We start from the raw sequence: 22,276 nt of genomic DNA, 5'->3' as shown, positions 1-22,276 counted from the left end.
TGAGCAGATCCACTGCCACGTTTATGCTTTGACCTATCTAGGGTCTATTTGTAAAAAGTAATAAGGAGCATTGGGTTGTCTATATAGAATTGTGTTTTGGTGGCGGTGTCTGGCAGCTCCACCAGGACTCAGGTAACACTTGGTTTACAAAAAGAGCATAAGAAAGAAACAACTACAATAAAAAGTGCTGCAATATTGATTCAAATAGGCCAAAAAAGAAAAAGCTGACACGTTTTAGGAGTAACACCTTCCTTCTTCAGGGCTAAGAAAATGTACATGTAAAAGGGGGTGTGTGCTGTGATGTTTTCCAGAATTTACGTACAGCACCCTACCCAGTGATGATTGCATTGGGGCCAGAAATAAAATATGTAACAAATGCAGATATATTTTTTTAAAGTATCATCAGAATGTTGATACAATCAGAGAATAATGTAAACAAATGAAACTTAGTGTATTTGGCTAAATACTGCATATTGTAATACCTTAATCAGTTAGGGGACCCCTAAAAAAGCACCACATTCCCAGTGCCCTCGTAAGCACCATAGACACTTGAGCTTCATTAGCACCTTCTTCTGGTCAAACTTGGTATTGTATCCCAAACCCTAAACCTTCTTTGGCACGTTCTAAAGTTCTCTGTAAACACAGAAGTTATTATAAAACTCTTCTTTTGTATTGAGTGTTTGTTCTTTTTGATCGTGTAAACCTGAAGGGCAAGAAACAAAAGACAGCATGTAAACGACAGAACAGTACTTGCCTTTATGGCTGGCAGACAAATACAGGCCGTTTTGAATATTCTCCCCCCCCCCCTTATTGTATAGCAGAGAAGCTCAGCTCAGCCTCCGCCACCATTTAACATTTTCTATGCAAATAAAAACGGAGGGGCCACTGAGAGCACGATTTGTTCCTGGCGACTACAATGGTACCCCAACGCCGAGTTATTATCAAGATGCTCTATGATTAGTTACGTGGGGGCTGTTTTGCATATGAAAATGGAAGGTGCTCTCTTCTGGGAAGGGGCTCCGGGGCCACACACTGACTTTCATTGTCCTGGTATTTGCATGGAATAATTATCTCCAGTTAGGGGGTTTTTTGGTGTCTGGATGATTCTGTAGATAGTAAGCGCCGTAGTTACCGCTTGTTCCTTCCATTCATTAGACTGATTGATATTCCCGTTCTGTACTCGGCTGAATGCTGAAAGGCTGAAGGGGATCGGGGTTATGCTATAGCACGGCTAATGAATTCTTTGTTGTTGGAGAAAAGAAATAAATAGAATGTAAAGAGGAACTCCAACCAAACAGCTAAATACATATACACTATATGAACTGTGTGATCCAACTTAGCCATTGTTTATTCAGCTCTGAAGGTGACACAAAAAGTTTCCAAAAGCAATTTATCTGTTATATTGTCTATGTGTTTGGGCAAAATTAGAACAAACATTTACAGTAGATTTTTGTTATACAATTATCTATGTTCCATCTCTTTAAAAAGGCTGCGAACAAAAAAAGGAGGCAAATAAAATAACAAACACAAAAGTAACAAAAAAGTAAAAAAAATACAAATAGTATAAAAAAAGCTGTAAATACAAAATAATCCTTGGCAATAAGTTCCTAACTTCCTTGCTGCACTGAAACCCCAAGAAGTGTTTGTGGGTTCAATCACCTCCTCCTCCCCCATACTATCTTTGGGGAGCATTCTGTAGTCCAGCATGGGAAGAACAGGAAGTAGGGTTGACAACACTGTTTAGGACTTCATAGGGCTCGATTTATAAAACAGTAAATCTGACATCCCCTCAAACATTTGTTTGTGGGATTCAATTACTGCCATTGAAATACATGGACCTGGAAGATTCCCATGAGGGAATGTCCAATTCTCTGTTTTATAAATAGATCCCATAGCCCATTTACAGTAGTACTGCATTCTGTTCAGCTTCCTGTGTATAACCCAATATGTAGAATGCAATGCAGGTCTGCTACAGTCACAAAGATGACAACCTCTAAATAGATGTCAGCCTAATCAATGACATTTTATGTAAGCTCAAACATGTCATAGCAAAAATAAATTCTTAGTATTTTTTACCTTTGCAGCTTTTATTGAAAGACTACCTGGCAACCCTGCAATGTAAGACTGTATGCAACCACTTTCTGTTATAAAGTGACAACGCTTTAGGCCTGCCTCATATTTTGCTCCTGTGTTGTCACCCTATCACATGGGCTTCCAATAATGATTACTATTGGTTGTTTTAACACATTACCCAGGCATGGTGCACTAAATTTAAATTAAATTTTTCCTAAAGGAATCCTCAGCCCAGGATCTGAACAAAGTCCGTGAGCGGATGACAAAGTTTATAGATGACACTATGAGGGAGACGGCGGAGCCCTTTCTCTACGTGGATGAGGTAAGCCTTAAAGGGTAAATCTACATGAAAAAGACCAGTTTTTTTGTTTTTAGTGCCATATGGAGTCTCATTTTTTTCTTTATAGTACTGTATTGCCGTTTGTTATAGTTTTTAACCAACTTTTGCTCAGAAATGCCCTTAAAATAACATTTTCTTCAAGTGGAATTGTAGTTCCTGTTTTAACTCTCCAGAGCTCTATGCTAGCTAAGATAATAAGATAATAGTAATGGCCAAGTCTTTTAGAGTGTATTGCTTAGTGTGGTTGGTCGATAGAATGGGCAGGGGCATGTCTGGCCAGGTTTACTAGAGTGCATTGCTCTGTGTGGTTGGTCAATAGAATAAGCAGGGGCGTGTCTGATCAGGTTTTTAAGAGTGCATTAGGCAATGTGGTTGATTGATAGAATGGGCAGGGCATGTCTGGCTTGGCCTATTAGAGTGCTTTGCTCCATGTGGTTGGTTAATAGAATGGGCAGGGGCGTGTCTGGCCAGGTCCATTAGAGTGCTGTCTGGCCAGGTCTATTAGAGTGTATTGCTCCATGTTGTTGGTCAATAGATTGGGCAGGGGCGTGTCTGGTCAGGTCCATTGGAGTGCATTGCTCCGTGTGGTTGGTCAATAGAATGGGCAGGGGCGTGTCTGGCCTGGTCTTTTAGAGTGCATTGCTCAGTGTGTTTGATTAAATTGGAGGAGGCATGTCTGATCAGGCCTATTAGGCTGCAGTGGACAGTGTTTGGTCCCTATAATGGGCAACGCTTGTCTGGCCAGGTCTATTAGAGTGCATTGGGCAGTGTGGTTGGTCAATATAATGGGCGTGGCGTGTCTGACTAGGTCTTTTAGAGAAGATTAGGCAGTGTGATTGGATATTGGTGCCTATTGGGCTGCACTACTATATTCAGACACATATAGCAGTGGTTATAGCAAGAAATGAAATGATAAAAATGGGGGCTATTAGAGAAATGTTTATTTCTGTGACTTCTTGCACAGGCAAAGCTCAGGTGCACTTTAATGAGACCTTTCTTTCTTTAATGAGGAAATCTGATTCTCCTTCTTTCTGTCTCTGAATATTTTACAGTTCCTGACCTACTTATTTTCCGAAGAGAATAGCATCTGGGATGAGAAATACGATGAGATTGCAGTCCAGAACATGAATAATCCTCTGTCGCATTATTGGATTGCTTCCTCGCACAACACGTAAGTAATGATGGGGTGTTCATCCTCTGGGCCCCTAGGTACATTACATTTACCTGCATTGGGAATACTTTTAAATATAAAAAGTAGAAAGGTAAGAAATCAGAAGGTAAAAGAAATCCCTTCTGAATGAAAAGTGGAGGCTGTTGATTTGTTAATGTCAGGTGGCTGTTTGCTATACTTGGTACAATGTGGATAAGAGCTTCAATCTTTTTGTATACATGTGCCAGCTCAGTAAACCAAAAAGTATTAAAACCAAGTAGGTTGTCAATAGCAGATTCCAATTGCCAACCAATTGGCCAATATTCCTATTTAAGTCCTAAGATGCCCATGGCTGTGAGAATCTTGGGTAACATTTCAATAGAGAACTGGAAAGGCTCACCTTGCATGTTCCTAGATCCCAGGCCCCATTTTCAAACCAATTCTGCTAAATATGACCTGACCTGCTAAGCTTCAGTGAACTCTCAAAATCTCAAAAGTATTAAAGCCTTCGAACCCACAAGCATGGGTTTTGATGGCAAGCTCATGAATGTATTGGGACTTGGAATAAGACAAGCCTTTCAGGTCTTGGTGTGCAGGCTGTTATGAGCCCATGAAAATCCAAATATAGCAACCTACTATGCAGACTGGATTCCTTTTATTGTACAAAATCACTAGCATACAGCATGATATAAAGCCAAAACAAATATCAAGACATATGTCCTTGTAAAATCTTTAGTAATCCTGCTGGACATTATTGCCCCATAGCCCTATGCTTGGGATGTCTCACTTCAAGAGAAGTTCCTCCATATTTGGCATCATCCATGGACAATATAGTCTTGGAAGAACAAGGACTTTGGTCGTACCAAGGCTGGCCATGCTTTATATCAGATGTGAAAAATGTTGTTTAAAAGAGCTTCAAGGCAGTTTTATGGTCCAATTACTGGAGTTAATTATCCTTTGATATATCCGGCAACACCAAGGGTTACAAAGATTCTCACTTCACCATGGCTCTATATTCTCAGAGGAGATGGGTGCTGAACTTTAATCACCTTTGATGGTGAACCTGATCAATTTGAGGAGTTCAGTCTGGCACCTGGAGTGACAACCTAGCCAAATGTGCATCTTTTTACATCTAAGCATAGGAATGTATTGGCAATTTTATTTGTAGCAACACTTCTTTACCAGAACCTTTAAAACTAGCGCTCTTCTCTGTCCCATTTTACCCAAATATGTGATAACCAGGCCAATTAAAAGTCAAAAATTGTTATAACTTATGACTCTGACACCCAAGTAGCAGTGCCAGACTATGAGAAAGTATCTAAAGTTCTTGTCATACCTTTGCATTTTTTGGGTTTAAAACAAAACTAGGAATGGATAACCAACATTAAGGTCAACCTAGATCTGAAAACAGATTAGGAAATCCTTTCATTAGTAACATTGTATAGTTATAACATGTAGACTCTTCTATAAGTTTACCCATGACTGGTTCTCCTTAGCTTTGGTAGGAAGATTGCTCCACCAGTGAACCTGAAACATATCAGAAGCCAATGGTTAATTTTTTTTCATTTGTTAGACCTTAAAACATCAATTGCGAGTGGACTGACCCTTTAAATTACTATTTATTGAGGAACTCAGCCATTTCCAACAATGCAGCAATACAGCCCCTTCACACCTGGCACACCTGGGCCATTCTTCTCAGTCCTGACCCCATTTGTGCTTCCTTTATAGGTATTTAACTGGGGATCAGCTGCGCAGCGAGTCCTCTACAGAAGCTTACGTGCGCTGTCTGCGGATGGGATGCAGGTGTATTGAGCGTAAGCATGAAATGATTTCATTGTTATTTAATAGGAAGTTATGCTAATTGTTCTGTTTGGTTTCTGGTCATTGTTACGCTTCTGACGGAGGTTCTGATAGACGTGACCTGAGGGACCACCATTTACAAAAACAACTTCATACAAAAAAGTTTCATTTCTAAAGGCAAGGTAAATCTGTTAAATTGGAAGGAGGATCAGAACAGATCTGAATGCTGCAATTGCACAAAAATTTGCAGTTATCATTTTGGACTTTGTTCTGTTTCTGGGCCCTGAGGATGTAACAAAGGTTTACTTCTTCATTTCCTTTAAAGGTAGCAACACTGCAGTGAAATTGTACAGCTTCATTGTCAACCTGTGGACAGGATGGTTTTAGCTGGATATGTAATTTTGAACCTTTTATAAATACCTAACACAAATGTTTTATACATCTTAGGTGCATACTAGATAACTGAATTGAAAATGAATGATCAGCATCAGCATCAACATTCACCTAGGTCAGCTTTTTTTCCATGTTACTCCTTCAGAGTTTGCTATGGGTTCCTCAAATTGTGGGTGGTTGACTTCCCATCTGATAATGTCTACATATTTCTGGGACGAACATCACTTGGTGGGTCCAGCTGCATGACTCTAGTGATGTTTTTTGGTGTCTATAATGGTAGGTATTTCAATCATCACTGTGGGGCATTTTTTTCCCACTTGCCACCAATTTCAGAGTCTTTTTCCCATTGATCCCCATAAAATTGGTTTTAGTAGGGGTCCCTTAAGACCTGAAAATTATTTCATGGGGTAATAGGGATGAGAAAGTCTGACTAGATAATGGGTCAGAAGAATGCATCCAGTGATGCCAAAAGATGTCGATCCATGAAGATTCTTAGCTGCAACAAGATATCTATCCAAATGGAATAATTCTGGTAATCATCTCTTATCCAATATTATGGGTGGAGATGTTGATAGACAACAAACGATTGTAGACACCACCATGCATGTGCGACCAGTGGGCAAATGGGCAGGGGAAGTGATGTAATGTGAACAATCTTTAAATGATCACATCTACAGTCAGTACAGTGCCAAGTCTGAGCATCCATTGCTGTATTTTATTATTATTATTATAATAAACAGGATTTATATAGCGCCAACATATTACGCAGCAATAGGGATTGCAAATGACAGACTAATACAGACAGTGATACAGGAGGAGAGGACCCTGCCCCGAAGAGCTTACAATCTAGTGGCTGGGGGAATTCCACACACAATAGGATGGGAGATATGTAGTGGTGGGAAGTAGTGGTGGTTTCAATTGACAGAAGAAGACAGGTAGGCAAGTTTGAAAAAATAGGTTTTGAGTGCTCTTTCAAATGAGCAGAAAGTAGGAGCAAGCCGAATAGGACGAGGAAGACCATTCCAGAGAGTTGGGGCAGCTCTAGAGAAGTCCTATTGTGTGTACAATATCTACGAACGATCGTGTCGTTACCTCTATGTGCAGGATCGGTGCTATACGATCGTTCGTATATATCGTGCAGGATCGTTCGTCGTTCGTTTTCCAACAATAATAATTGAAAGTGTGTACGTAGCTTTACCTTCCAACTATGCATACAGATACAGGCTTGCACAACCAACCCCTTTTGGGGGGACACAGGTGTGTCACATAGCACCTGCAGTGCCACAAGGGACAAAAGGGGAGGATGTCACATGCTTTCTCATACCCACATGAATGGCATGTACAAAGCACATGTTTCATGGTATTGATTTTAGTTTAAGAATGATTAGTGATCAGTTGTTTATTTGTCATAGGTGGTATTATGACAACTTGAGTCGAGGCGAAGCAGAAGACATGCTCATGAGGATACCTCGAGATGGAGCTTTTCTGATACGAAAGAGAGAAGATTTAAATTCCTTTGCCATCACCTTCAGGTATGTTTTAATTCTATGTTCTCTTTCATGCATAGATTCTGTTTTGATGGTTAACTAGGACCTAATCTGTATGAAACAGATCTATAAGAGTGCGTATAATAAAAGCCCAGTTCAAGGCCAAATTGTACAACAGCTGGGTCTGTAAAGAATATAAGGACAGTTATACAAGAATATGTTTGATTCTAGAAGAACAATGTGCAGACTCCAAACTTTTGGAGACATTTACTGATGTTCAGATATAACTTTTTTGGAGAAGAAACCCAATACATTGACTTGAGCATAATCCAGTGCCCCATACCTATTGTTTTAAGCTGCTGTGAGATCATTAGACTACCTGTAAATATGAATCAAATGCGTGTCAAGTCCCAACCCCTGTATTCTGTGTTGGAGAACCTCCTCTTACCCAACATAGTGAGCAAAGAGAACATAGGGAGCTATTCTTAAAATTAATCCCAATCTTTTTCTTTTGTTTGTTTCCCTTCTGTTATTTTAGGGCAGAGGGTAAAGTGAAGCACTGCAGAATCCAAAAAGAAGGCCGACTGTTTGTGCTGGGAACTTCAGCTTATTTTGAAAACTTGGTGGAACTGGTCAATTATTATGAGAAGCACACATTGTACCGGAAGATGAAGTTGCGTTACCCCGTGACTGAGGAGCTGCTGATGAGATTCAATGCTGTATGTCCTGAGTTTGCATTGTGTTGAATTTGCATTGTTGATGGCTATGGTTCCAGACAAATCTTAGGGTTGTTAACCATTAAAGCAGAAAAAAACAAATATAGAGGACTGACAGCAGAAAGAGACTGTTTTGTCTAATTTTGGTCTGAAGATAGTGCCCTTGACCTTTATTCAAACCCATAATGCACTGAAAGGTCATGTCATGCCCCCCTTCCTTTATTTACTTGTAGGTTTGCATATTAGGTATCTGAGGATTCTCCTAATGTATTGAATCCTTAAGGCCTTGCACCATTTTGATATTCTATCTTACATGACAGGAACATTGGGTCTGATTTATTAAAGCTATCAAAGACTGGAGAAGATAGGCTATCATAAAAGAATCAATTTGATTCAGAAAACCTGGAATGGATCTGGTCCAGGATTGAAAACATTTACCAACTAATTACAAATGATGTTTAGGAAATCTATTCCAGGTTTGCTGAGTTACCCATGTTCTTTCATGATAGTTTATCTTCTCCAGTCTTGAAGAGCTTTGGCTCATGGGTCAATTTTACTAGGCATTTCAGGATTTGATAGACGTTTCTTAAAGGCATTCCATTGTTGTTGGATGGCTCTCTTTCTATAGAATAGGACAAAATGTTCAACATACTTTCTCATTTTCCACATAGCCAATGGAATGTCCCACCAGCCCACACATTAAAGGTACTACATTCTTATCACAATACTTCTTCAAACTACAACAGCTAGAATTGGGTCTAAGTCAAAAGGTCTTGATGTCCAAGTGACTAGAAAACCTCTATATGACACCAAAAGTGATAAACCAGTTGGTCCCTATGACAAACAAAATCAGTTGTCTTGTAGATTTTTTTAGTCTGTACCAGGGAAGTTCCTAGGCTGAGACAAGCTTGGCAGTTGCCCTGTTCTCCACCACTCAGAGAAGGCACCAGATTGCCATAGGATATAAATCTGTATTAAGAGTAGCCAAGCATACTGTAAAAAAAAGGTGGGCGTGCAGGCATTACTAAATTTATGGATTGGAAATGCCTAAAAACTTAACCCTACTATTGTAATTGGCTTTTCTCAGGATCCTTCATTTGACTGATAATGGGATTGCAGTAAAGGCAGATATTCCACCCTAGCACTCACTAGGAGAGTTTCATGTTAGAACACTAACTAGTTTTTATGTTCAGTGACTACAGTACATAAAAATTTATATCCTGACATGGAAGAAAACCCATTTCCTCCAATGCCAGTTCTAACATGCCCATTCAACCATTCACTTAACATAAATAACATTGTTTTGCTGTATTCGTTAGAGATTACATACTTCTTCATTAACTAAGAATGTTTTGTTCCAGGAAAAAGATGTAAACTCTATTTATGATGTAAAATCCAAACTGTATGTGGATCCCGGTGAAATTTCCCCAGCTATGGTGAGAATTATTCCTCTTCTACATCATCTCCTAATTCTGCAACTATGTCACCTGTTCAGGAAAGACAAACACTTTAGGAATGTTACCTAATACATGATGTATTATTGGTAGTTAGAAACACACAAATCTTTAACTAATGCTGCTTAATCAGCATCATGGGAGATTAAATTGTAGTGGATACAAATATTATTAAAGCCACAATCAAGGTATATATAAAAGACACAAGTGAAAGCCGCATTGTATTCAGTAATTCATCATGATTTTTGCATGAAATGTATATATTTGAAATTGACCTGGTATATGCCCATTTATTGCCCCAGTACAGCAAAACTTAGACTGGACGAGCTAGAACCTTAACAAAGAGCCAACAGTTTTGCTGAAGTGTTATGTGCATTTGGGGGCACTGGTATAATCTGGGGTGCCTGTGGGGGCAGTGTTTTAATCTGGGGTGCCTGTGGAGGCAGTGTTATGATCTGGGGTGCCTATGAGAGCAGTGTTATGATCTGGGGAGCCTGTTGGGGTTGTATTATGATCTAGGGAGCCTATGGGGGCAGTTTTATGGTCTGGGGTTCCTTCAGTTGGTCAGGTCTAGTAAGGTTAATTTAGCAAAATTATGTGCCCAAAAAAATGAGGTCAACTAACTACCTGAAAATACTGAATGACCAGGTTTTTCTCATCAATGGATTTTTGGTGCTAATGGCACGGGCAAATTTCAAGATAACAATGCCAGGATTCATTGGGCTAAAATTGTGAAAGAGTGGTTCCCAAAGCATGAAACATTTACATATTTTAGGGTGTATTTAGGTGTTTGCCAGAAGTTTATCTTAAAGAGTTCTTATTTCACATTTGCCCCACTAGCTTACCTTACCTTTATATATATTCTTTTCTTCTAAGCCTCAAGGAACAGTTATGGCTCTATACAGCTATTCAGCTACCAGACCGGATGAGCTGAGCTTCTGCACAGGCGCAATCATTCATAATGTCGTAAAATTCTCTGATGGATGGTGAGGACCGTTCATATTTCAATTCATTTCTAATTATATTATAGTGTGTAAATGTATTAAATATAGACTGAACACAATATTGTGACTGCTGTTTTGCAGGTGGAAGGGTGACTATGGAGATAAACTGCAGCATTTCTTCCCTTCTAATTATGTGCAGGACATATCGACCAACGAAGAGTTTATTGCTAACCAGGTAATAGAGTTACAGGCAAGAAATACTATATGTATTTCAATGGTGTACTCATGTGAACCTGTGCCCAGGGCATCCACACACTATTTATAAGCAATAAAACAAGCCTCTATTAATCTTGGTAGCTAAAGGAATTGTGGAGAAATTATTTTTGAAAGCTTAGAACATGAACAATGAAATTACAGCTCCTCTCCTTGTTTTTTTTATGGAGTGGAATTCCAGCAGCATGCCAGTTCCATAGAATGTGTTACCAAGCTGTTAGACAACAACTAAAATCTTACTCTAGAAGTTTTCTGTGATATTTGAGAATGAATTGCTTCACAGTACAGGTCTCTAGAGAGGTCAGGGATGGCTTGTTTTAAAGTCCATCTCCAGGCAAGTATTGGGTGTAACCCCATGATATACAAGACTTACAAAGCTATTCTTATGTGAACACGCTTCAATCTTCTGCTACAAAAGATGCATATGGCTCATTACTGGACGTACTGTATGAATGGTGAAAAGGACTGCTTTATGACCTCACTGGTCTTTACCGTGGGTATTACCATCTTCTGAGGATCTTGTTAGTAAGAAGATATGTCCCTATATTCAGAATGGCCGTGAAGTTGCAGTGTGGTTACTGCTTGTTCATATCAGTGATCAACTGCTTTAATGGACGGACCACATGTAGCTTCTACCTACTCTGCAGCCCATCAGAGTAAATAGGGGTGGCAGTAAGCAGAAATAGAACTACTCACTGTTGCCCAATATTAAATCTGTAGGCTGTGAGTAACTGAGCAGATGGCAAGGTGCAAACCACCAGGAGCCATGTAGGATCGCTTAATCCTTTCTGAGGTCTGAATCTGCCCTAAGATTATTTTTTGTGGAGATGGTAATCTTGAGCTGTTTATATGATCTGTTTGTTTTCCAAATGCAAATTTTCATGACCGTGACTAAAAGATTTTCCCATTTGGCAGATCATTGAGGACAGTCCCTTGGGATCCCTGTGCAGAGGTATTCTGGATCTGGGCACCTATGACATCAGTAAGTATTCTTGGTTTGCTTTTTAGTAGCTAGGCACTTGTCTTAGCAATATAAAATTATTAGTTGTAATTGGTGCCAGTTAGTAAGAGTAATACATTTTTTATATATAGAGAAACTTCCGCATGGGAAGAACAAGAAAATGTACGTCTTTTCACTGGACCCCAAGAATCCTGAAGATCCTTCGGTAGATTTCGCAACTGACAAAGTGGAAGAATTATTTGAATGGTACAAAAACATTCACCATATAGTGCATCAGAAGGGGGCACAGGTGAGTGTTGGACAACTCATATAAGTTTATTTAGTTTTGCACTAAATCTACATTTGGAATGTTGGGTTACTTACTTACTTTAAATAGATGCTCCTTTCTCAGACCCAACCCACCCTCCCCTTCCACAGATGCATACCTATTGACATCCAATGGCCTGGTTTCGCTGTTTGATTACATCCATTGCTGCCAAGTCATTAGTATGCCAGCCATACCTGTGCATTACATCCCTATGGGACATTCTCTGTTCACCTTTGGCTTCAAGACACAGCTCCATAGAAGTCTACATAACCTAACTACTCCCACCCTCTCGTTCTACAGATACAAGACAACAACCTAAATACAATGACCACAATTTCCTTGTTTGTTTAGAACTAATTATTTACTGTTCTAGCTATGCCTACCGGTATGTATCACAGTTCCATAGACCTCCTTGGACCCATTTCTGACCACCATCAGCCTTGGGACTCATACAAGTCCATGGAATGGTAATGCACAGGCATTAGACTTGGCTCTAAATCAACAAGGAAATGTGGTTGTTGTCTTGAGGTTGTGTGTCTGTGGGTTGTATGCATCTACTCTAGGTTAGGACAAGGGAAGGGTACTTTGATTTAGGGGCACTTGTCCTATAGCTCAAAGCATTTTTATTGTTTTCGCATACGTGTAAAATGCACATTGGAAACCTGAAGATGTTCAACCCCCAAAACATTATACTTTTGGAAGAAGACATCTTGTAACAATCAAGACACCTTGTTCATGCATTCAGGGATCTGCTCTATAGCTTGTTCCTTCAGGGTGATAAAAGGGTTAAAAGAAATAATATTATATGATTTTTAATATTCTGCATTACTTTTCAATCAGCTTCCAATGCAAACATCTGGATTTAAGTGACGCTGACATCACCCACTTGTGCTGATTGCCACCGACAGGAATATCTTACATGGCAATTGGCATATTATACATTTTAAATTGCTCTCCCCATTGACTTCAACAACCCGCATACATATTTATGCTTCTACAAAGCTGCGGCAGAATAAAAAAAGTCACTTTATTTGCAGTTTAATTTTTCAATTTGTGGGTGGATTTTGTTACAAGTTTATTTTGTATGGCAGAGATCTCTTCAAGGGTTTTCAATTAATTTTGCATTAGTTAGGTTTTAAAGTGTAAATGTCATTAAATATTTAGGGTTCCAGAAATTTAATTCATGTCCCCACCAGAGTCAAACTGCAGGACGCTGGTTAAATGGAGTCAATGGCAGCAGCTCACACCTCTGCAGTGCTGTGGACCTTTTTATTATTTATTCAGCGGTTTGACTACGCTAAGGCACATTTTTAGACCCACAGAATTCATCAATAGCTTTAATGCATATGTGGAAATTTAAACCTTTCCATTTTTTTAAGTTAGGGAGAAAAAAAGGAAAATGAGAAAAAATATATAGAAAAGTCTCATTATTTTATTTTTAGGTGAACTTGACCTGGCAGACAACATTTCTAATGTATTAATGGTGTTGGCGTATGGTTTTATGGTGTAATAAATTGATTATTGTGTCCAAAAAGCCCCCTTGGATCATATGGCCAGTCTGTCCGTGGGACCTTGACTTCTGCTCAGGTTGAAATTAAGCCCACCCCCTTCAAAGTTTATCCTGCCCCCTATCAAGAAACTGTCAAATGCCAAAGCCCCATTTGTTAGATAAAGGATTTGACAGTGCCCAAACCTTGGCCAGGGGTGTAACCTAATTTGGGTGAAAGGCAAAGCTCCACATACATCCTAGTCCTAGGATGCAAGAAGGCAACACATGGCCACAGGAATCAGTTCTGCCGATTGGTACCCTTTAGAGATCTTTTAGGATCAGAGTGAAGTTTTTGTTACATGTACTGTTTAATGAATATCCTGTTTCACCCTCTCCCTTGCCATGGCAATGGGTGCAGCTTCTTCTCTATGTGCCGCCAGTGATGTCTATGCAGTAAAGCCTAATGGACTTCTTTGGAGCAGATAGACAATTATCAGACTAATTGCTCAATACGGCTCCATGGGGCTTGTAAACAAGGGGCCACGTTCCTTAGAATCTCGATAAGTATAAATGTGTGGAATGGGTAGGTGGGTTACTTAGGTCAGGGTAATGGGTAAACATACTAGCTGTACTAAATTTGAATGTACTTTTACCCTTTAAGAACTATAAACGACCATTATTTGACCATTAATTAGAAACTATAAAAGACCACATGCCTCAACTAAGCACAGAATTTTGGAGGTACACTCCCAGTGGCCCTTTGAAGTTTCTAAATACATCTGGGAAAGGTTGGGCTAAGTTTGCGCAGATGGCTGTAAAAAAGTTCTGAGGCAGCCATCAGCCTACTAAGAGCCACAACCATCATGCTTCTTCAAAATGAACAAATGTTGGTAGGGTCTGATGGGCAACCGGGAGGTGGTCTTCAACCACCTTGCTCGTTCCTTTTGGGAAGCCACAGATGAGAAGTATGAGATACCTGAAGCATCTGCTGGGTACCTGTCAAGAAACAGGAACCACACAGCTTCCTAATGGACCATTGGAGTTGTGATTTCTGTTTAGCTTTTTTCTCATTTGCTCATCAGACTAGGACAGGAAGCAATCTCCAAGAGGGACACTGTGGCAAGAAAACAAGAGTGGCAATGGGAGAATAGAACCCTCAACAGATATATTTTGTTGTCTATGTCTTTCCTTGCAATTTCTCCAAAAATCATGTTGGAAGAACAACATTTTCACCACATAAAGAGAGGAAATCTTCCCAAATCATCAGACTGCATTTGAAGATGATAGCGGTTCTTACCCTACCTTTATCCAAAACAAATGTGTTTCAATTTCCTGTATCCTTGTTATCTGCTGTACTTTATTAGAAACCCACATGCAATCTCTTGGCATTCCTTGCAGTATCCAATAACCCCAGAGTCGCTACCATCTTTCTTTTATTGAACAAGAAGATGTGATCTTGCCCTTACCTATATTCTATTTTAACATTGTTCACTTATTTCTGTCTAATTAGCTAATAAAGCAATGATTAATACCCTCTAACTTGTCCCATATATGTTGTAATTTGTCCCATGTGATCTTCCCTCCAGGACTTTGTCATCAAGACATGGGAGAAGACTCAGGTCATTGCAAGAGAGCTATCCGACCTGGTGATTTACTGCAAACCCACTAGTGAAGGCAAAGACAACCTAGGTAGGGCTGCTTTGGCAATTGATTTAATATGAATCTTTTCTCCTACAGCCTGGCAACCTTAAAAATGGGACTTTATGTCAGTAATAATCATAAAATTAGTAATCTGATTAACAAACCTTATTCAAGGAGAGTGTAGAAAAATTAGGGCTTTTAGGCTATGTACATTCATAAATACACAGGTTTTATGCACAGGACATGTAATACATATTTATAATATTAGGATTTATAAAGGATTCCTATAAAGAAAGGGGAGATATACAGTCTATTAATAGGTATAATCCTAAACCCGAGGTATTTCCCCAGTAGGCTTCTCTCTGCTGTTCTGGATTAGATATCTGCCGATCCTCATTTGGCTCATTAATTTGTCTTTTTCAAATCCTAGCAAATATTAATATCCATCTTTGGAAAAGGTCTATTTTTCTTACCTGGGACATTTTACAATCTTTGGGACAATTACTTTGCATGATGTCTCTGTTTCCCCTGAAGACCCCATACTGGCGAAATGCATCAGAATTTGATTTAACTTTTTAATCTCCCAAAAAAAAATATATCTTCTCCAAAGCCAGAAAATATTATTTGCTAGGATCTCTGGGGGGATCACTATAGGATGGAAACAGCCAAAAAGGATCTGCAGATATCTGGTCCATAACAGCTGCAGCAGAGAGAAGAAGCCTACTGGTGAAACGCGTTGGTATTTAGATTATACTTAATAATGGACTGTATATTTCCTCTTCCTTATGAGAATTTTTCATGAATCCTCTGTATGATATATGTCTTTATTGTTGGACACTAGTGGATCCCTATTAGTTTAAAATTAAGAAAATATGTATTTCCCATCCTATTGTGTGTGAAATTCCCCCACCTACTAGATTGTAAGCTCTTCGGGGCAGGGTCCTCTCCTCCTGTATCACTGTCTGTATTAGAAATTCCCCCACCTACTAGATTGTAAGCTCTTCGGGGCAGGGTCCTCTCCTCCTGTATCACTGTCTGTATTAGTCTGTCATTTGCAATCCCTATAAATTGGTAATCTGGACATAAAGGGTCATGCTGTTAATGGCTGATGATGGCTGAGCTAACAGAGATCCACTAGTATCCAACATTAGGGATATATAATATACTCTTGGAATATTAAAATTATTAAAAGACTCCCTTATGGAAGAGAAAATATACAGTCCAAGTTTAGACAACTTTACCTCTCTATTTCCCCTTTACTCAATCCTATTAATTGGTAATCTAGCCATTCAGGGCCATGATGTTGATGACTGATGTGCTTCTCCATGCCCACTGACCAAATACAGCAATAGCAAATGTAGGCAAAAGCTAATTTCAAAAAGTGTCATTGAACATTATGGTATATGCTGACAAGGTAACTCAAAATATGTGCTCATTAAAATACACTATGCGTTTTAATAAATTGCCTGGCAAGGCTTTTTATATTATTTTACAAGTATCAAATAAAACATAAGAATATGACTTCTCTTTGCCAATGATAAACAGTTTAGAACGCTGTTGCCAAGGCCTCGTCTTCAAAGAGGAAATTGTAAAGGACTTTGGATGAAGGATTGCCACTTTAAATGTTTTTGCAGAGAAACATATTTCTTGGTGACTGCTCAGACTCAACTTATTCCCTCTCTCGACACAAATATATTCTGTACTGCCACCAGAAGCAGGTCCAATTAAAATAACTCATTTAATTATGCAATTATTTTAACTGTCAGCTAATGAGTGATCTGGGGGAAGGCTATTAGAAAGTTCAGGTAAGAACACGTGAAAGTGACAGATATCTGAAGGTACCTGTGACATTGGTTGGCGGTAAAGATTCCTCATGACCTGAAATCTTCAAAAATAAACAATATAGACATTTATCAAAAATATATTATGTATATATTCCATCAAAGAAAGGTGACTGTCAGATGCACTGCTTGAAAGAACCCTGTAATAGCCTCTTGTAGAGTTGCTGTTCGGATTCTGGTAGATTGCAAAGTTGGTCTAAACAACCTGCATATGGCTGGAAATGAACACATGTATAGTTCAAGCTATGATATGCACTTGTACAATGTGGTCATCATTGAGGTTTTGTAGATGTTGCCACTCCACTCGCAGCTCCTCTATATAGCAGCTTGCAGCATCCCCAGCCTCCCTTTAGTCAGATGCACCCTGTCTATCTCTGCATCCCCGGCACACTGTGCGCAGCTGGAGGAATTAGAACTGTGTTTCTGACCTTTGTAACATAGTGGAACCCTTTGAAATAACTTTCAGGACTTATTGAACCCCTACTTTATCTTCTATGTCCTCAAATAACAGTACATTAGCTTGGTGGTCAGTAGGAAGAATGCATCTTACATTGCTTACCAGTAGGATAAACGTCACCATTAAAAATAGCCACTAAGATCATTGATGTCAGGCAAACTGACCTGAGAAACATAAATTGCTTATTGCTCAATGAACCCCCAGCAACCTCTGGAAGAACACTAGGGTTCCATTGAACCCTGGTTGAGAAACAGTGATCTAGAGAGTTCAGTTGTTGCCCACTTTCTGTCACATGACTGGACATTCCAAAGGGAAAACTGAGAACTACATCACAACTAGTTCCACTATCTACAGTATCTTATCCTCTCATATGTCCTAAGATGTCCTGATCTTTCAAAAATGAGTACTTTTCAGATAAAATAAAATTTTGAGTGTTTGCAATGGAGACAAGACAGATCTCACCACCAAAATGCCATAAAAGACCCATTGTTTCAGCTGATGTAATTTCCCAACAAAACATGTTGTTGACTCAATGGGCTGAAATCTGTGCAGACAGCGGGATGCTTTGATTTGTGACTATTCTTATTGCTTTATACACAGAGAGACCAGACTTTCGAGAAATACGTTCATTTGTGGAGAACAAAGCAGAGAGTCTTTCTAAATCGAAGGCCTCTGACCTGCTGAAATATAATCGTAAGGCGCTCACTCGAGTCTACCCCAAAGGACCGCGGGTGGACTCCTCCAACTACGATCCACTTAAACTCTGGCTGTGTGGTGTCCAGATGGTGGCTCTGAACTACCAAACTCCAGGTAATCACTTACAAGATGTAAATTCAAATAGTAAATTCTTGGGGTAACTTATTTGTAAGCCATGTGCCAGTTTTTGTAGGCAAATAGTGGCTGGAGATAATTAGGACTTACTTTGAATTTAGGGCATGAAACCTCTCCTCACTTCTGCAATGCTGCAAATGTTCCATACCATGCAGATTTTGAAAGTAACTCTATTTCCCCCAGGGAAATATTGGACAAGCCCCTTAGCTGCCTGTATCTATTTTAGTAGGACATCATCAGAGAATAAGGTGGGCCTCAACAGTAGCGAGGTGGGGCCAGGGACTGTTATGTGGGAGAACAAGGCATAGTCCAGGGATCAGGACACATAAATGATATTTGGCCATCCATAGCCCCTCTAGACCAAGGGGAGTGGGTACTGTGACATTGGTGACCCCACTCAAGACAGAGGTGGATTTCTATATTGACAACATAGACCATGGCCATGGCTTAGCAGGGCTACAAGAAGCAGTTGTGAACTTCATAAAATGCTCAGCCAAAATTCTTTCTTCATCTTAACGTGAAACTTAATTTGCCTGATGGTATAAGTACATACAAAACTTATTTATATCTTAGATAGAAAGCAAATGATTAGAACACATAGGGTTTTTTTGTGGATTTTTGAACACCACAGTAAGCCTACCATACATCTAACCTAATCTCACTACTGTACCCCCATATTATTATTCATGTTATGCTTTCTGTTGTTATAGACCGATACATACAGATCAACCAAGCCTTGTTCTCTTACAATGGACGTTGTGGATATATCTTGCAGCCAGAGTGCATGAGGCATGATTCCTATGATCCAAGTGATTCCAAGAGACCAGGGCAGATGGTGTTGACCATTAAGGTAGGTGACAGTGAGAACATTGAGGCTTTAGTAAATTCCCAGAGTTGAGTGACTTTTCATAGCTGAACACTCTGAGTGCACAATCTTTAGACAACCACATTTAACAAAACTTTGTTGTATGGGGTTCTACTTTAAACTTATCCCTGTGTCAAGGCCAATTTTTGGGGAAGGGAAAATTGGGTAATTGCCCAGGACTTTCACCTTCCCTATGGCCCCAACTGAATGAATAGCAAGGACATAGGGAGCTGGACTGCTGAGAGTTTGGGGAGTACAGGCCTACATTTTGTCTTAAACCAACCATGCTCCATCTTGTATTGCAAGATATACCCACCAAAGCCAAGTCCCTACCCAGAGCAGTCCGCTTATCCAAAGCTGCAAAAATGTCCCCACCAGACAGTCCCCAAAAGTCATCTTATTCGGACATCATTTATAGGCCAAATCATTATGAGCAAAATCAAATTTGGTACTAGGTATGAGTACAGAAAGGTGTTATTTACAAAGCCTGGTTGTGTACGCTAAGTACCATTATATAATGTGTTGTCTGTGGTGATATTAAAGACTCATCTTTGGTATTCCAGGTTATTGGTGCTCGTCATTTGCCGAAGCCTGGCCGTGGTATTGCCTGCCCTTTCGTGGAGATGGAAGTTTGTGGAGGGGAATATGATAATAATAAGTTCAGAACCAGCGTTGTGAGTACGTATAAGTCCAATACTAATGGGTTAACTTAAAGCTCATCTCTGGAGTAATGATGACCCCTCCTTCTATGCCTTTCCCCCACTCCCCTCCACTGACCTCTGGTCAGATAAAAAAAAAAAGAATGAATGGAGAAGAATGGAGGATGTAGCAGCAATTTTAGCAAAATGAGATTGTTGGGGAGCAGTTGTAACATCTTTAGGGCTAGATCAACCTATCTGGGAGTAGCACTATCAAGAGACCTAGAGGGGCTGCCAGCTCTGCTCCCCTGATTGCTCTTACACTTCTACACAGTCCCAAAAAATAACCCGAATTTTCCCCCTAATGACTTTAATAGTGTTCGAATTCAACGTTCGATCACCCGAACAATATCGCTCTATTCGATCGAAAGCTGTCCAATCGAATAGTGAGATATTCGACCAAAACTAGTGATATGGCTGCACTGGAAGACACAAAGTGAACCAACTGAGTGCAAACAAGATAAGCATAATATATAAAGATTAAAGTAATATGTTGTCGCTATATAAATCCTGTTTATTATAATTATTAATAATGATAAATTAATTTATTATGCTTATAAAATATAGTTAAAGATGAACTCATAGACAACATAGACATGTAATCATCAGAATGAAATGCTTGGTATTGCACCCCCTATTAACAAAAAAATGGAGCCACTGTACAAATGTTCCAATGTGGTTCTCCCCTGCCTGTGAGGTAAGGTTGCTGCTTCCCATCATTAGCAAGGTCATTTGTCTAGATCATGCATTTTGGGGAACCATTCCCCTTTGCAAGCCCTGATAGTGATGTGGATGTATATCGGTTTAGTAGGCAGTGGGACAGGGAGAGGTTGCTAACAACATATAATAAATCAATAAAACAATGTTCCTGTGAAATACATAAACTTTTAAATGTAATGATTTTTATTTCAGTTGTTTTTGTTTTGATTAGGCCTTGCGCTTTGTCTCTTTGTTCCTAATTGTTGCTGTCTCCTTGACTTTGCTAAAGCTGCAGAACCTGTCTGATATTCTCATTTTTTTAGATGCCTATTGTCCTATTCTACGTCATGTGGTTCCTTCTGTTCTTACCAACTTCCTAATCAGTTGGACTACAGGAACGTGGGGTCTGTACAAGGCAGGGAAATTCACCATTAACCTATCTGATTTGAACCCCACATTTCTTGTCTTCATTCCACCAAAGACATATTGGCAATCCAGCCTGCATTGTAGTAGTAGTCCAGGGCCAAGAGGGTAGTCAGTAAAAGATGTGGCATCTTCATTTATTTATCTCATGAATTAAATAAAAGATTGCTCCTGTTGGTTCAGAGGAAGAATCCACTTCCATACTGTAAGATTATGATGAAGGCCAAGTCTGGACAAGCAGCAGTGTGGCTGGCCAAATTTTGATTAGCATCAATGGAGACCACTGAAAAGTCACCTTTATCACTTTATAGTATTGATATTATCATGTTTCCTCTTCCAGATGACAATGGCCTAAACCCGGTTTGGACCTCTGTTCAGCAGCAGGCCATGTTCGAGATCCGTGAACCAAATTTGGCTTTCCTGAGGTTTGCTGTGTATGAAGAAGACATGTTCAGTGACCCCAACTTTTTAGCCCAAAATACTTTCCCTGTTAAAGGATTAAAAACAGGTACAAACAGAGATCACATGAGTATTACCTATGTTATTGTGGCTCCAATGATCTTTTTGGCTATCTGTAAGGGTGACAATTTTTCCCACTTGCCAGCAACGTACAATGCATTTTTCTCACTTACCATCATACTAATATCCTGTGATATGTGAATATACTATTAATAGCCGGGTTCCCTGAAGACCTGAACGTTATTTCAAGGGTTCCCCCATGTTAAAATGGTTAAAGAAGTGGGATAGCCCTGTGAGTGGTATCATTTGAACATTATTGAATATTAATGTTAATAAGTATGTTATTATTGGTTTATGCTCCAGGCTGGAGACCTGCTGCAGTTTTTTTTTGCAAACTAAACTTTTTTCCTTGTCAATTTGATTTAAAAAGCATAGTAGTGTGAAAGGGTTAAAGAGAAAACAAATAATTAAGAGTGGAGAGAAACAAGTAATATAAACAAATACTTCCAATCTTGTATTTTAGGATATCGATCGATCCCCCTGAAAAATGGTTATGGTGAAGATATAGAGTTAGCGTCACTTCTGGTTCACTGCCAAATACAGAAACATCTGGTAAGTACTCCTTAAGTAGAATTACATTTTTTAGCATAGAGGGTGCAAGATGGGTCATTTTGGTTTTTAGAGCAAATAAACCCTACCTTTTCATCATATAGTGCAGATTTTTAAGTTATTTGCAAATACCAAGTTATATGTCAGTGTAACACGTCCTGCAAAGGCTTTAAAAATGCTTCCATAGACGTTGATAATTCTAATTTAACTCTTTTAGAGGTAGCAGTGAATGCTTCATGCTAAAATGAACCCTGCTGCCCCATATTACCTGTAAAGGATTAAAAACTGACCAATTTGGTCCGTTAATTTTGTTTTTTTGCAAGTGTAAAACGTCTTGCATGTACCACCGGTCTGAATGTGCCTTTG

General features: G+C 39.4%; 1 protein-coding gene across 1 annotated transcript in view; it reads left to right on the top strand.

Annotated features, from left to right (window-relative positions):
- PLCG2 (phospholipase C gamma 2) overlaps positions 1-22,276 on the top strand; it is a 71,295-nt gene that overhangs the window by 33,137 nt on the left and 15,882 nt on the right. Inside the window, exons 10-25 of the mRNA XM_072422710.1 lie at positions 2,294-2,395; positions 3,466-3,584; positions 5,292-5,399; positions 7,130-7,288; positions 7,782-7,962; positions 9,321-9,395; positions 10,290-10,399; positions 10,499-10,592; positions 11,546-11,612; positions 11,723-11,880; positions 14,974-15,076; positions 17,927-18,136; positions 18,868-19,007; positions 19,586-19,700; positions 21,183-21,350; positions 21,825-21,913. Coding sequence (XP_072278811.1) covers positions 2,294-2,395; positions 3,466-3,584; positions 5,292-5,399; positions 7,130-7,288; positions 7,782-7,962; positions 9,321-9,395; positions 10,290-10,399; positions 10,499-10,592; positions 11,546-11,612; positions 11,723-11,880; positions 14,974-15,076; positions 17,927-18,136; positions 18,868-19,007; positions 19,586-19,700; positions 21,183-21,350; positions 21,825-21,913 — 1,998 coding nt within the window. The remainder of the gene's footprint in view (positions 1-2,293; positions 2,396-3,465; positions 3,585-5,291; positions 5,400-7,129; positions 7,289-7,781; positions 7,963-9,320; positions 9,396-10,289; positions 10,400-10,498; positions 10,593-11,545; positions 11,613-11,722; positions 11,881-14,973; positions 15,077-17,926; positions 18,137-18,867; positions 19,008-19,585; positions 19,701-21,182; positions 21,351-21,824; positions 21,914-22,276) is intronic.

The sequence above is a fragment of the Pyxicephalus adspersus genome, chromosome 9 (assembly GCF_032062135.1).
Source record: "Pyxicephalus adspersus chromosome 9, UCB_Pads_2.0, whole genome shotgun sequence".
Taxonomy (NCBI): Eukaryota; Metazoa; Chordata; class Amphibia; order Anura; family Pyxicephalidae; genus Pyxicephalus; species Pyxicephalus adspersus.
Note: the sequence above shows the minus strand (reverse complement) of the source record. Positions and strands in the feature narration are given on the sequence as shown.